General features: G+C 29.1%; 1 protein-coding gene across 10 annotated transcripts in view; it reads right to left on the bottom strand.

Annotated features, from left to right (window-relative positions):
- The window catches only part of Dmd (dystrophin, muscular dystrophy), a 2,390,387-nt gene that overhangs the window by 1,281,701 nt on the left and 1,093,589 nt on the right, over positions 1–15,097 (bottom strand). For all 10 annotated transcript variants that reach the window (XM_006527768.3, XM_017318379.2, XM_017318378.1 and 7 more), the window contains 2 exons: positions 14,799–14,969; positions 761–883 (listed from right to left, as the gene is read on the bottom strand). In XM_006527768.3, the coding sequence (XP_006527831.1) occupies positions 761–883; positions 14,799–14,969 (294 nt within the window). The remainder of the gene's footprint in view (positions 1–760; positions 884–14,798; positions 14,970–15,097) is intronic.

The following is a 15,097-nucleotide window of genomic DNA, read 5'->3' as shown; positions in this document are numbered from 1 at the left end:
GCTTCAGTGGTGATAGCAGTGGGAGAGGGGAAAAGAAGATGTGAAAAAGTGAAGTGAGCATAGCATAAAAATACTCAATGAATAGTGATGCGATGTAGAAATAATCAAGCGAGAGAGAAATTAGCAGAGATTAGAAGATGTTCTAAGTTTATGTATAAGGTACACGGACTTATTACTTTTCTCCCATTGAGTAAACAACATGGAATTATTTTACATACATATGTATTCAATATCTATTTTACATTCAATAATAGTATTACATACATATATATTCAATATCTATCTATATATGTATATATGTGTAGTAGTATTTTTCTCAAATATTTGGTAAAACCACTTCATTAGAAACTTTGGTAGAAAATATTTACATTTCATGCATTTTCAGAAAAACATTTTCAGAAAAACAAAACATTGGATGTATAAGAAGTTGGAATTTTGTATCATATTTTAGTTCATTTCCTGAATGACTGTTTCCTTTTACATTTTGCCTTCTGAAGATTAAATAAGAACAAGCCAAAACAGAATGGAACTATTTATTAGAAGTTGACCGTGTTTCTATATGTTCATAATGTGGTAATTTGGCAGTAGTAATAAAATATCCAAATGAATACTTTCCATTTAATAAAATCATTAAAAATAACACTATGTGAATGGTAGTAGTCTGAGAATTCAGTTGGAGACATAAGCTATATTATTTCTTTTCAAATATTTATTCATTTTCATTCCCAGTTCATTCACACTTTCATCATAACCAATTTACCATATCTTTATTGAAGTCTTCCTCTTTCAGATTCACCCCCTGCTGAATTTCAGCCTCCAGTGGTTCAAGCAATTTTTGTATATCTGAGTTAAACTGCTCCAATTCCTTCAAAGGAATGGAGGCCTAAAAAAAAAAGATAGTGCTAATTTAAATCAAAATTACTTTTTATTAGAAACATAAACCAAATGAAATGCATTTATTCAGACCCCCATTGTTAAAATAATGACATGCATTATGTTTCCATATTAAAGCTTATGAAGGTTTTGAAATACAACTGGAAAGTACCCGAGGACACATATATGGAGAAACACTTGTCACCATAGCCGAATATACATGCAAGAAAGTGTAATTCATCATTCCAGAATATCAAAACAGTCAGTTTACATACATTTGCCTATGCTAATTTTTATTATTTTATAGTTAAATTTAATCTTACTTTAGACATTCTGATAGTACAACATTTAAGTAAACATGTCTTCCCAGAATTTGCCTCATTCATCAATAACAGTATCTTTGGATAAACACTGGAATTTTCACCGTTTTTTAGAACAACCATGTGGCAGTCTGTTCAAATATTTCAAATCCCTCTTTTACCATGGTACAAATTTCTGGCCTGTTCTCCTAAGTCAACACTATTAGCTTGCCCCAAGAATGTTTTATTAAGTGACATAAATACATACCTATGAATGAAACCCAAATATTTTATATACTTCACAATGTATTTAATTTTGAAACTGATACTGACCATGGTTTCAAAATTATTAATAATCCTTTGAATTCCTAAATAAAAGATTTTTTAAATGCATGGAAATATATTGAAAATAAAATATCCAAAGAACCATGCAATCATTAAAATTCTATTAATAAAATATACTTATTTTATTCTCTTGAAAATTATTTTATATTGAATATTAATATTATAATAGTAGAAATCACTTTACCTGACCATTTCATAAGATTATAACTGTAACATATAGTATAAAAGATGGTACACCTTCAATGTTCCTTTCCCTCTCCAGTGAATGGTTTATAGGATCCTCTTATAATCATAATACTTCAAATTTTAATCATTGTCATTTAAAATACAATAATTTTTGAAGGAGTAAAAACTGGAATACCCTAAGCTTAAAATAGATTGTAGTCTTTCAATTATTATCATACTGACACAGTTCACATGCATATAGGGTCCAAATGTATACACAAAACTTATCTGATGACATTTTAAATTATTGAACTATTGTTCATCTTTGCTGATAGTCTGTGAGAGCAAGTTGCTGTTCAACAAGACTTTTATAGATAGAAAATAAATATTTAAAGTAAACTTCATCACTGATTAGATATCAAAATTTCTATTGGTAGTTAATTTTACCTGTTTTTGCTCCAACTGTTTTTTTGCTAGCTCATCCTCTGTGCACATACTTAAACAGAACAAATTCAAGGTCTTAGAAGGTGGATTTTTGGATCCCTTTCTCACTGGTTCGTCTATAATTAATTAATTGTTCTTCAAAACACCATGGCTTTCAAATTGTTATATTTAGCTATGACATCACTTTTGAAATCTAGTCTAAATTTTCCAACAGCTAACTATATGCCAAGGCTGGTTGATATCCCTGGGAAGCCTCCCCTTTTGTGAGGAGTAGGGAAGGCAGGGTAGATAGGGGAGAAAGGGACAGGAAGGCAATGAGAGTAAAGGAGGGTACTGGATAGTTCATATTGTTGTCTAGCCAGTACACCCAGAGCTTCCAGGGACTTAACCACCAACCAAAGAGCACACATGGTGGGACTCATGGCTCCAGCTGCATATGCAGCAGAGGATGGCCTAGTCAGTCATCAATGGGAGGAGAGGCCCTTTGTCCTATGAAGGCTCTATGCCCCAGTGTGGGGAAATGCAAGGCCCAGGAATTAGGAGTGGGTGGGTTGGTGAGCAGGGGGAGGGGGGAGGGGATAGGGGTAGGGTGTTTTTCAGAGGAGAAACCAGGAAAGGGGATAACACTTGAAATGTAAATAAAGAAAATATCCAATAAAAAAAAAAGAGCAAAGGAAGGGGAGGAGGCTGAAATCAGGATAAAAAGTAATGAAATAATTAATAAAAAATTCAATCTTTAAAAATAATATTTTTAATTTCAACTGGAACTATGATTTTTTAAAAAAATATTATTAGATATTTTCTTTATTTACATTTCAAATTCTATTCCCTTTCCTACTTTCTCAAAGTATATGTAACACCATTTTACATAATTTAGTTAACACCATTTTTATTATTAGCCATGTATTCTGAAAACACAAATCCTGTTGTTATTGGATACATTCTCAGATATTGTTTACCCTTGAATCTAATTAATGTCAAATATAAATTAATTGCCTATGGTCCACTTTCTTTGTAAACCCACTAATACCAAAAATCTCCAAAGAGGTATCTGATTTCCTTCCTTACCACAAAGCCCCATCTTGTGCACAATGACCAGGTCAGTATGTCTGCAACTACTGCAATTGTGTTTTCACTAAACAGGGACCTTAACCATCTACTAAAACCAAACCAAACCAAAACAAAACAAAACAAAAAGAACAAACAACTGGCAAACTACAAACAAGAATAATAAGTTATAGGTTCCAACATGATCATCAAGCTCTCTTCTAATTTGTTACTGAGAACCTTTCTAGGCTTAATTAATATAGGATTGCTTTGTAGGTTGTTCTCTTTTATCTTCTCTCAAGATTCATTTAATGCATCTGATCTTCTAGTAAAGAACATAAGCTCTTGATTTAATGTTTCTATATTGAAATTGGATTTCATATACTAACTGAAGAAACTTAGCCAACATTTGCTTATATCTTTTATAGCATATGAATTACATATTCATAACAATGAGAAAATCTACTTCATAAAAAGTTATGAAAATCAAGTGTGTCGAGTGTTTACTAGAAATATGATAAATATTCAGTAAACATCTATTATCACATTTTTCCAAACTCTTATTCACCTGTGTGACAGGAATTAATACTTAATACATCTTACCTAAAATGCTCACCTCTAAATCATAGTCATTACCCAATTTTCCTCTTTTGAAAAAGTTTCTGAAGGATAGAGGCTTCTTGTTTTTATTTTATTTTGTTAATGAATTATAGATAAATAAGATAATTTAATTTTAATGTTAGCATGGAGAAATTTAGGTTCCAGTTTATCAAACTTCATCAAACACACTAAGAAAAGTTTACATATTAGCTTGTAATATTATTGAATATAACCCCAAAGAAAATGTCAATCTAATCATTTTTGTACTCTTAAGTATTTTTATTCGCAGTTATTTGGAGAAATAACTTTAGAACCAGTGAGAAAAAAAATATCCACTATATATTAAATGGGTTTGTTTCATTATATCTAGAATCATTCCTTCTGTGGAGTAGAAATACAGAAGTATTTTTTTTCTAGAAAAGGAAGTAAATTTTTATAATGCTTTAATGCCATATCAGAATGGATATTTCAACAAGTATAATAAATTATATATAATTATTATATATAATTACATGTATAACTAATTTTGATCAAATCTAAAATACTTCCCATGATTGGTAAACACTCTATCTCTACCTATTTACCTCCCAATATACAAAGTTTCTAAAGACAAAATTCAAAAGATCTTATTGGTTCTCTGCTATTCATATAAAAAATATGTCAACAGGGTAAATGATACAAAGACCATCATATGATAATATACAAAAAGCAGAATCCAACTGTAAATGAAAAACAACACAGCATACCAAGCTACTGACGTAAAAAGTATTTTAGACAATACTATTTCAAAAATGAATATAAATTTACACAAAAATAGAAACAAACACTTTTTAGCAAAATGCACTGGGTTCAGACTTGATGTAACGCCACTCTACACTTGGTAAAAGACCATTTTGAGACTTAGGGATTAAACGCTACCGATGTTCTCCAAATTCAATAATTTCAATTAATAAGAACTATTTGCAGACTGCACTTTGGCCCAACATAAGAATAGATTTTGAATTTGGAAAGCTTCAAACTCTAGTAGAAGCAGCAAATTTTCATTACCAAAAATATACAAGTAGATGCTAAATAGTGATGATTTTGGTCATATATTTAAAATATGACTATTTTACCATTGGCATTACCTTAAAATATTATACCTTATGATCAATAGAAATATAGCAAGAGTCATAAATTCAATTAAAATGAACTAGTTAATAAACTAAAAACAAAATCAGTCAAAATTATTTTATTTTCAATAAAAGGAAAATAGTGTCTTCCAGTACTCAGTAATATTTTCAGTTATGTAACCAAAATGTTATTTTCCAAACCACTAAATTTAATTATTATATTTTATACTTACTATTTCAAACCAAATATTTTAAATATAGACATGTTTTATAATTATGTCATATCTTAATTTAGATTAGGCAAACTTTAAATGATTAGTAGACTCTATTCAGCACAGATCTAAACTATTGTAGCAATGCCAAATAATAAGATTTAGTTTTCATTATTAACTAAAAATATATTCATGGAATATAATCAATAGTATAGAAAATGTGAATATTCAAATATTTTAGTGTTGTATTTGTTACATTTTTATAGGTTGTATATAGCATCAGTTTCATTCACATGCATTTTAAGATTTTGTCTGTTACTTTTTAGATTATATTTTTGAGAGAATTTTTCCCAATAGCACTTTGGGTATGAGAAATTTTAAGTGGATTTTATGAGGAATTTAAAGATTATCTATCCCACATTTATTTGTGATCCTAAACTACACTTTTTACTCTCTTACCTATTAATATAGTATTATATAACCAGTTGTATACTTTTTCAAATAGATTTTCAGTCTTTGAAATTACCATCACCTCTTGTAATAGTCTGCAATTTGCTTACCAAATATGACATCCTTTCTTATGGAAAATGAAAATATGTTTATCATATACATTACTAATTTAAAGACTACTTGCACATTTATAAATCAACGATGATTTTTTCATTCAAAATGACAATAATCAAGCCAATTATTTCATCTGTTGACCAGAAGAAATCAGGCAATTACTATACTTGCAGTCACTATTCTTTATGTATAACAAATTAGAAAAATTTAATTGTTGCCGTAAGAATTCACTAGCTCAGCATTATAGCACAGTAATGAATTCTAATAAGGAAGCCATGTTTGATTATTAATGAAAGGTTTTCCTTACATGTGCTTGTAGTTATCCATAATTTTCTATTCTTATGAAAGCTATTAGAAAAAAATAAATAGTATGGGAGTGCCTGTTGTTTCAAAGCCTATGTGGACCTTGTTATGGTAATGCACACTTATAATATCGATACATAGAGGCTGACATAAAAGAAGTACAAATTTGTATCAGTCAGGAATACATAATGAAGTCCTTCCTCATAAAACAAGAAGAAAATTGAATGAGTAAATAAATAAACTCAGAAATGATTAAACTTTAGTTCAAGGTACCATGTTATTGTCTATAGAAGTTGAAGGCAAATCGCATTAAATATCAAATAAAATACTTTCACTTACTTAAAGAAAATGTGTGACCACAGAAAAACTAGAATCATAATTATGTTATATAATATTAGACACTGAACACAAGATTGGTTTTAGTGTACTTAGAAAATCAAAGAAATGGAGATATATTGTAGTCATAGAAGCATATAACAATTATTACTTTGCACAATTGAATCTTCTACTTACCTTTTTATTTTAAGAACTTTAGCATGACCGTGCAGTTACACAAAAATACATAGAAGATAGAACATAGAAAGCTTTAATAAACAGATAAATGGACACAAAAGAAAGGAGAGACAGAGAAACTGAGAAAGACAACACTTTGTTTTCCTTGATATTTTAATATTCTTTTAAATTGCTTCACAACTAGTAATTGTGCTTTGTTGAAAAATTTAAGGATTGACGAGACTTAAGGCTCTATTGAAGCTTTTGCATTAATGGTCATGCATATCACAAGTCAACAAAGAATAAAAAACTGAACAAAGTAAAAACAATTACAAACTGAATCACTAAACTTGAAAGCATTTATAATTATTTATATATACTTTATTTATGTTGAAATGTTAGCTTTTTTTGGCTAAATATTACTTTAGCCTGTACATATACAATAGCATTATAATGAATGTGTTTACACAGATAACATTGTAAACATCTGTTATTTTGACTATGGAATCTAAAGCATCAACATAAAAGTACTAGAAGGGAAACACACTGAAATCTAAGCTGAAAGTAAATAATCCGAGTGCTAGAGTTTGGGCTAAACTTCTTTCAAACCAATCAATATATTTTTCAATTTGCAAGTTTGAAATAGCATTTTTCCATTACAATTACTAAAACAAGAATAAAGAAAAAATAGCTAATAACAATCAAGAGTAAAGGTTTAAGGACCACTAACATCTTCTAATACAGAAGAGACTAATGACAGATATGGACAGTAATTTCATATATTCCTGTTTATAGAGGAACTATAACTTACAAAGATATAATAATATCCTTTAAAGACCTTTCTCTGTGTTAGAAAAAAGATAACCAAATTAATAACTTGTGGGCTTAGTGACTTTTAAAATTTAAACTATGAGAAAACTTTGAAATAGTTGTAATAAAATTTAGTGGCTCAAAAGAATATCATCCATTGTTTGGATTGTTTCTGTAATAGATATGGTAATTATGAGTAAGGTACCAATTTACTTTGAATGCTTTATTTAGCAAAGTATGGCTAAGTTGTGAAGCTCACTAAGAGAATTGTTCAATATATTTCTATAGATTTGTGAGTCGGGTTACCCACTTCATAATTGGATAAAAATTAGTTGTATAACATATTGGAGGATTAAGGTTCTTTAGCTACTTATGTTAAGTATTACTGGAAGTAGTTTTCTTTTTCATGATTGTGAAAATTCTGTAGTTTCAAATAAATCAGGAAAGGATTTAACTTTAAATTATGGTGCAGGTTAGGGTGGGGCTAGATAAATTAAATGTAAAATTATAACATTTTGGAAAACTGTATTTTCAACTTTCTATATCTTAAACTCACAGGCGTTATGCTCAGCACTTTGTGATTTTAAAATAAAGAAGTGCACTAACATTACAATTTGAAATGGACTTAAATATATTCACATAAACATATCACAGTATCAATCAAGATGATTTTCTGACATAAACAGAAGTAAGAAATCATATTGGGAATTTGCAAATCAGAGTGATCTATGCTATAGAACTGATATCTAAAAATTTCTATCCAAGCAATTTAACTGTGAGAATAGAGGATGTACAGCCTTTCTTATATCCTGATATAATTATCTAATAGTCTATTCTCCAAAAAAATAACTACATTTGAATGCACTTACACTAATTGGGAAAATCATTTTGTTTTTAAGATCTGACAATCAGTAATTGCCAAATAGCTTTGCTTATAATAAATGTCATGTTAATAAAACACAGTTCTATCAAAAAGACAGTGTTCACTGTATTCGGCAGTTAAAATAATTATAATAGATTTATTTATTATAAAAATTTAAATATAATAAACTCTGCTTGATGGGTAGTAAAATACAAATGCCAAACGATGTTATCAGAATAGAAACCGTATAGATTGGTTTGATTTTTGTTAATTTCAGTTAAATTTAAATAGCATGTATATTATATAGCTTGAAATTTTACCTGTTTTTATATCTGAAGTTATTAATTATAAATACTATATATTTGTGGTATCTGCAGTTTCCCCCTTACTCTTCATCTTCAAAAATTACATTTTCTTTTTAGAAAACTAAATCAAGCATATATTTATATAATAGAGCAAATGGGCCAAATTATGCATTTGGCTCTTTCTGTCAGAAGAGGTTTTCTTTTAAAAGATGATGACAAACAGGGTGTGTAGGAGAAATGATCAGTGCATTCATATTAATAAACTGATCACAGAAATTAAATTTTCATTAAATTACCAGATCTAGTAAATCTTTATTTTATTTATTTGTTTGTTTGTTTGCTTGTTTTTCAAGATAGGTATCCAGTAAATCTTAATTTGATATCCTTGATCAGGTAAGTTGCATTGTTTATTTCACATTGATAAAGATGAAATTATAAGTCTAACATATTACTCACTTATTTCTCAAACACAAAACTATATTTTAAAGAAGCCTTGTATTTTATTGTCTATATGGTATAGTCTATATTATATAGATTCTTGCCAGATGTTTGACAGGTTGTGTCATAAGCCACTATAAATATCTAAATATTTTTCATCTACAGAAAGATTAGTTTTATATCTGTTGATGGTGATTAAAGGTTGAAAAACTGACACTCACATAATTTATTATGTAAATAAAACAATGAATATTTAAACATATGTAGCCAGGTTTCCCAAATCTGGTTTGACTGTTACATTACATATATTGAAACTTCTAGGAGAATTTTAATTGCAAGTTCTAAGGCCCATATGGAATATAAAAGAATATGTGGTAATTATATTCTATAGCACATAAGTTTTATTGAATAACTAAAGATACTGAAAAATCATGTTCACCCTTTTTAATTGCTTAAATTTTATCCATTTCAGAGCCAATTTTACATAACATAAAGAATACCATATTTTGAATATATAGGTTTCATATGCAGTTTGCAGTATTTTCCATAAAATGAAATAACTTCCTATGTTATAATAGAACAGAGTTTTATGAAATATAGCTAAAATTAATTAGAAAACATTGAAGAATGGAAAAATATCTTGATGCATATTTAATTATTGAAATTCATTCTTAGACTTTCTCACCCAATCAGTTTGGATTTCTAATCAATCATTTCAATTTAGTCTCCTTGTCCTTTCAAGATAATGTCTCTATGATAATTCCCAATGGTGCTAACTAGGAAGTTCTGGAGGTGGGCTCTCTTAGACCATTTGCATTAGCATCACCCAGAAACTTGTTAGCAATATGAATTTTCAGGTTTATATTTACTTTTACTGCACTTGTATCTCTTGGTGTTGAGGCTTTGTAATCTGTGTTTTATAATCTCCCAAGTGCATGCAAAATTTGGAGAATTATCTCTAGATTAACACTACTTTTCATTCCTACAAATGCTCTATTATTTGAAGTCCCCTTTGTATGTCATACAAACTATTGTGAAGCTTTCCAATCCAGTTTCCCTCATTCCTGACACAATTCAGTTGTGTTCTCCTCACATGTCACTGTACTAACCATCCAAGAATGCATGAATCAGAACTATTACAAAGCCCTCACAGCATGTTAAATTAAGGATGATGTATTATTCTTGTTGGCATGACCTTTCTATGACTCCAATCAGCCTCTTTACTTTTATCATCCACAAATAAGCTTCATATTCCATTCTCTCTCTCTCTCTCTCTCTCTCTCTCTCTCTCTCTAAGAAATTTTAATTTAGTCTCTAGTAAACACTGTATACTGGAGCCTTTTAATTGGCTTTTCCAAAACTGTTATTTCCTTAAAGCTCTTGGAGCTACTATTAAATTCACGTATGATGGAAATTATTCTCAATCCAGCATTCATGAATATATCTTGAATATAATAGTAATTTATTTAAAGCTATAACATTTGAGCTAACAACAGTTCCCACATGACCAAATGTGCTCTGAAAATAATATATGGCTAATGAGAATTTATCTAGTCGGATCCTTTATTCTCAATTCTATCTTTATTAGTTATTTAAGACCCATCAACACAACCTTTTCTTCAAATGTTAATTCCTCTCCTTCCAATTGTCTTCTACTAGAATGAAGAATAGAAGGTTCCTAAGCAATCATGTTAAGATTAGTTTTCTTTCTAATGTATCTGCTTCATGGAGCCTTCGTGTTACTAAAAGTACTACCTGACAATCATCTTGTCTTTCAACTCAGATATTCTAAAACAAAGAAAGTTTAGACAAGGTATCATTTCTAATTTTTTCAACTTTGCTAAGGGTTATAGAATGACCTGTGGTTTAATTTTATAATTATGAACTACTTTACTAGAACTATTATATCCTTAAACTAATCTCATAATGATTAAGAAAAATTTCAGGTTCTCAAATTGTTGGAAATTTGATAAATTTAAATAAATAGCAAGAGGTAGCATTTTAGATATTTTAAGCGCTACATTAGTTGAGGTAGAACTTTCTAGAATTTTTTAAGTCTAGTTGATTGCCTCTTTTTTGTATAGTCTATCTATATATATCCTCTTCCAGCAGAAACAAGAAAGAGAAATATATTACTTTTCCTACATTTTGTCCAACAATGCTTGTCTTAGTTCTCAAAATTTGAGGAGTAAGCAGTGGCTTGATATATCTAACAAAATAATAATTGTTTCACATTTTTCATTATTTAAAATCTATATAACATTTTTTCTAAATATCTGCTTCTTAGATAATTTATTCATATTACAATGTTTACATTAAAATTGGACACACATTATCTTCCTAAATTGATAGATGCCAATGATGCCCTGAGATTGAAATGGAAATATGTCAAATTACACAATTAGTAATATATTTAGCTAGTTGCCAAAGTAACTGCAGAACTCCATTCTTGTTGTGTTGCCCCATCCAGTACTAACTGGGAAACCCGGGGCTCACTATTTTGACTATTATTACAATTTCTTATAATAGAGAATCCAGGTCAAAAGAATGGATGTATTTTATTAATTACTCAATATAGCATAGATGAGTAATCAGTGCCTTTTCATGATTTTTTGCTCTAATTAGTTGTCCTTAAATTTGACTGAAAAGGGGCTAGCCTAAAATTAATTCTTGAATCCATAATTTCCTTTTGTTTAGTAACAAAGGATTTGCATGTTGCAGTTATCAACAAAGATTTTATCCTAAACTATACTTTTTCATGAGATAATCTACCCAGGGAAGTAACTGCAATTTCAAACATCAGCTAATCTGGTTTTAACATCTAAGATTGTGGTGATACTATCAAAATCTTATTCTACAAGTAGAATCATGTCTAAGACACAAAATATCTTGAAAATGTAATTTGTCAAGACAAAAATACTAAAGCGTCCAAATCAAAAGGCATAGGACTGACTTTGAAAAAGTTAACACCATATTCTACAATTATAATTTATATTTCTTGAGTTAAACATTAGGAGTAAAATTTAAAAGGGTGTATAGTCCCTCCCTACCTAGTAATGCCACTATTTTATGCTTTTTACATTCAGTTTTGAATAATGCTCATTTTCCTTTTGGTCTAGAGACATAGGTGTACACTAGAGCTACAAGTAAAACAAGATCCTGAAAAATTATAAGCATGGTATTAAAGTTTATACCTTTAAAATTGTGTTCTTCTTCTTATATATACTTCTACATAAATTTTTCAGAAATGTTGCTTCATATGATGAATTTATAATTGTTTTTAGAAGATAAATGTAATTCAATTTTTTTCTATTCCTTGTGCAAACTAAGGATACACTGGTGTTCTACTAACAATTGCTGTGGAATCCTTGTGGATATTTTAATTTTGTTACATTTAAGAAATTTATGGGACAGGCTGGCTGGTAAAAGCAATTTAAATCTCATTGTGCTGTAGTCTTTCATTTTGACTATGCCTTTTTATAAAGTTCATTTTAAATTTAATTGTTTAGCAGGAAATATATCTTTGTTAGGTGCTATTCTACACTTTAAAAACTTTTGACTCAAACAAATAAACCTTTATTGAAAAACAAAACAATCCAAAACAAAAAAACAACAACAACAACAAAAATAAAACCAAAACACACACAAAACTGCCTTATATGAAAACATAGACATTCAGAGTGATTTCCTAACTCCATGCTTTTGGCAAATTTAGCTTTGTTTCCTCCAACTTAGAGGTGTTTTTATAGTCTCATTGAAGAAGTTTTAATATTAAACATATTTTTATTTTGGCAATTTGGTTTTGTGTTTGTAAATAAACATTTCTTGACCAAATATTTTAACATCCTTTCATTTGTACAATTACCAGTAAAGTGGAAGTTCAATATCATTTTTGGTACAACAGACACATTTTATCAATGTAGGTGTAGTTTTAGAATGATAAAGCATAATTATCTTTTCATAACAGTATCAATATCTTGTCTAGTCATTTTTGGTAATTAAGGGAAAACAGGAATACTCAGTGAGATGAAATATGATTGATTTATCAATATATGTTTCAAACAATTGATTTGGAATATCTTATGCTTTGCTTGGAAGGATGAGTAAAATATCAGATTTGAATGGCCTACTTGATGCATGATTTCTAAATTACTAATCACATTTTTATGCAGAATATAGAAAAATTTATTTGAAAACTTAGTTATGAAATTCTTTTAAAGAAAAATCTATTATAAAGGATAAACGTTCTCTTTTTCAATGTATTATCTGGGAGCCATAATCTTATGACATAATTTCTAGAGAAGTATATCCACATATTCTTTTATATTTCTTAAAGCTTAGTAGTTTATCAAAATTGCATATGCATCATGGGAACAACATAACATTTAATAACATTATTAGGGTTGTTGAAATTAAATTCATTTAGGTATTTAGATCATAGATATCATCAGAAGTAACAAGGATTGCTATTTAAGAACAAAATATAATCTTAAAGAAGTATGCACGCCAAAAAACAAAATTTAAGAGCCTGTTTAACATTTTTAATGTCATAAATTATATATTTTTGAAAGTGAATTTTTATAATTGATGATATAAATTATTTATAATTTCTGATAATATAATATATATTAATGCATTCTTCAAATATATATTCTGACTCATTGCAATGCCTTAGAAACTTTAGAAATTGCCATATACACACACATATATATACATACATATGTGTGTGTGTATATATATGCATATATATATATATATATATATTTTGATGACCATATTGATAAAAATAAGTTTTAATGCATTCTATTTACCTGAAAAACAACAAATAAATAAGCAAATAATCAGATATACTTGATCTCTGCAGTTTTAATTTTACTGTGATGACAAATTATAATTATTCCTTCAGAACCCTAGCACAGTATCAATATCATATCTAGTCAATTTTAGTAAATAAGAAGCAAATAAAACTCAATATAGTAAAATTTGAATTATTTTATCAACATATATTAATTTTTCAATTGAATTATTCCAATATTTAATTATATTTTTAAATATGTGTTTTTGTACAGATATATATTTGCATATGTTCCATATTAGATTGAATAATGGGTCAGACTACAATGTGTAAATTTTCAAATAATTCTTTCATTTTAAATCCTCCTCAAAACATTGAAATTCTATAATCTGGTATTTACATATTTTGCCAAACTATTAAAGTTGATTTTATATCCATTACATGTTATATAAACATGAAGATTATCATGCAAAAATACTATAATCTCCAGTTCTTAATTAAATCCACTAGAAATAGGCATACAAAGCTACACGAAATATAGAATTTAAGTTTCACATTCATTCGACTTCAAGGTTTGAGTATTTCAGTATAACCTAATGGATTTTGTCACAATGCTTTCAATTAGCATGAGAAAATTATATACACAAAAGTGCATAACAAGGAAAGAGGTACAAATACCCTTGATCATGCAGATGTACAAGGCCTCATTGTGGATATACGATATGCATTACACACGAGCAATATTATATTTATTAAAATATTTCAGTAGTGCTTTATTTAGGTAGATGTCTTTTTGTGCTTTTTAAAATTATTTATTGATTGATTTTGGCCTGCTGCATGCTCTGTTACTGAATTATAGGTGATCCCTGAAAGTACAAATGCATTGCAGGGTGCAGTTCTAGCATAGCTGTGGCAGGAAAACGTGGGACAGAAAGAAAGATAGAAAGAAAGTAAGAGAGATGTATCTCCGTTATAGTCAGTGGCAAAATTTCCTTAAGTATATTTTGGGCTTCATTTTCATTTTTCTTTTCAAAACCTTGTTGTGGGGATTCCTTGCCCCCTTCAGAGTATTGCGCAACCTTCTCAAGAGATCATTTAGGACAAGTTTCCACCTTGAAGTAGATCTTCCTACCTTTCCAGTCTTAATTCTGTGAGAAATAGCTGCAAATCGACGGTTGAGCTCAGAGATTTGGGGCTCTACTACTTTCCTGCAGTGGTCACCGCGGTTTGCCATCAATTTTGCTGCTTGGTCACGTGTGGAGTCCACCTTTGGGCGCATGTCATTCATTTCAGCCTTTAAACGCTATATTCCATGAGCAAGAAACAGGGCTTTAAGTTAGTAATCAAAATTGCAACAGACGGAAAGGAAGAGAGAAAGAGAGAGAGAGAGATGTAGGTAGGAGCAGAGGAGAAAAGGGAGAGGAAGACAAG

Source organism: Mus musculus, chromosome X, assembly GCF_000001635.26.
Source record: "Mus musculus strain C57BL/6J chromosome X, GRCm38.p6 C57BL/6J".
NCBI lineage: Eukaryota > Metazoa > Chordata > Mammalia > Rodentia > Muridae > Mus > Mus musculus.
Note: the sequence above shows the minus strand (reverse complement) of the source record. Positions and strands in the feature narration are given on the sequence as shown.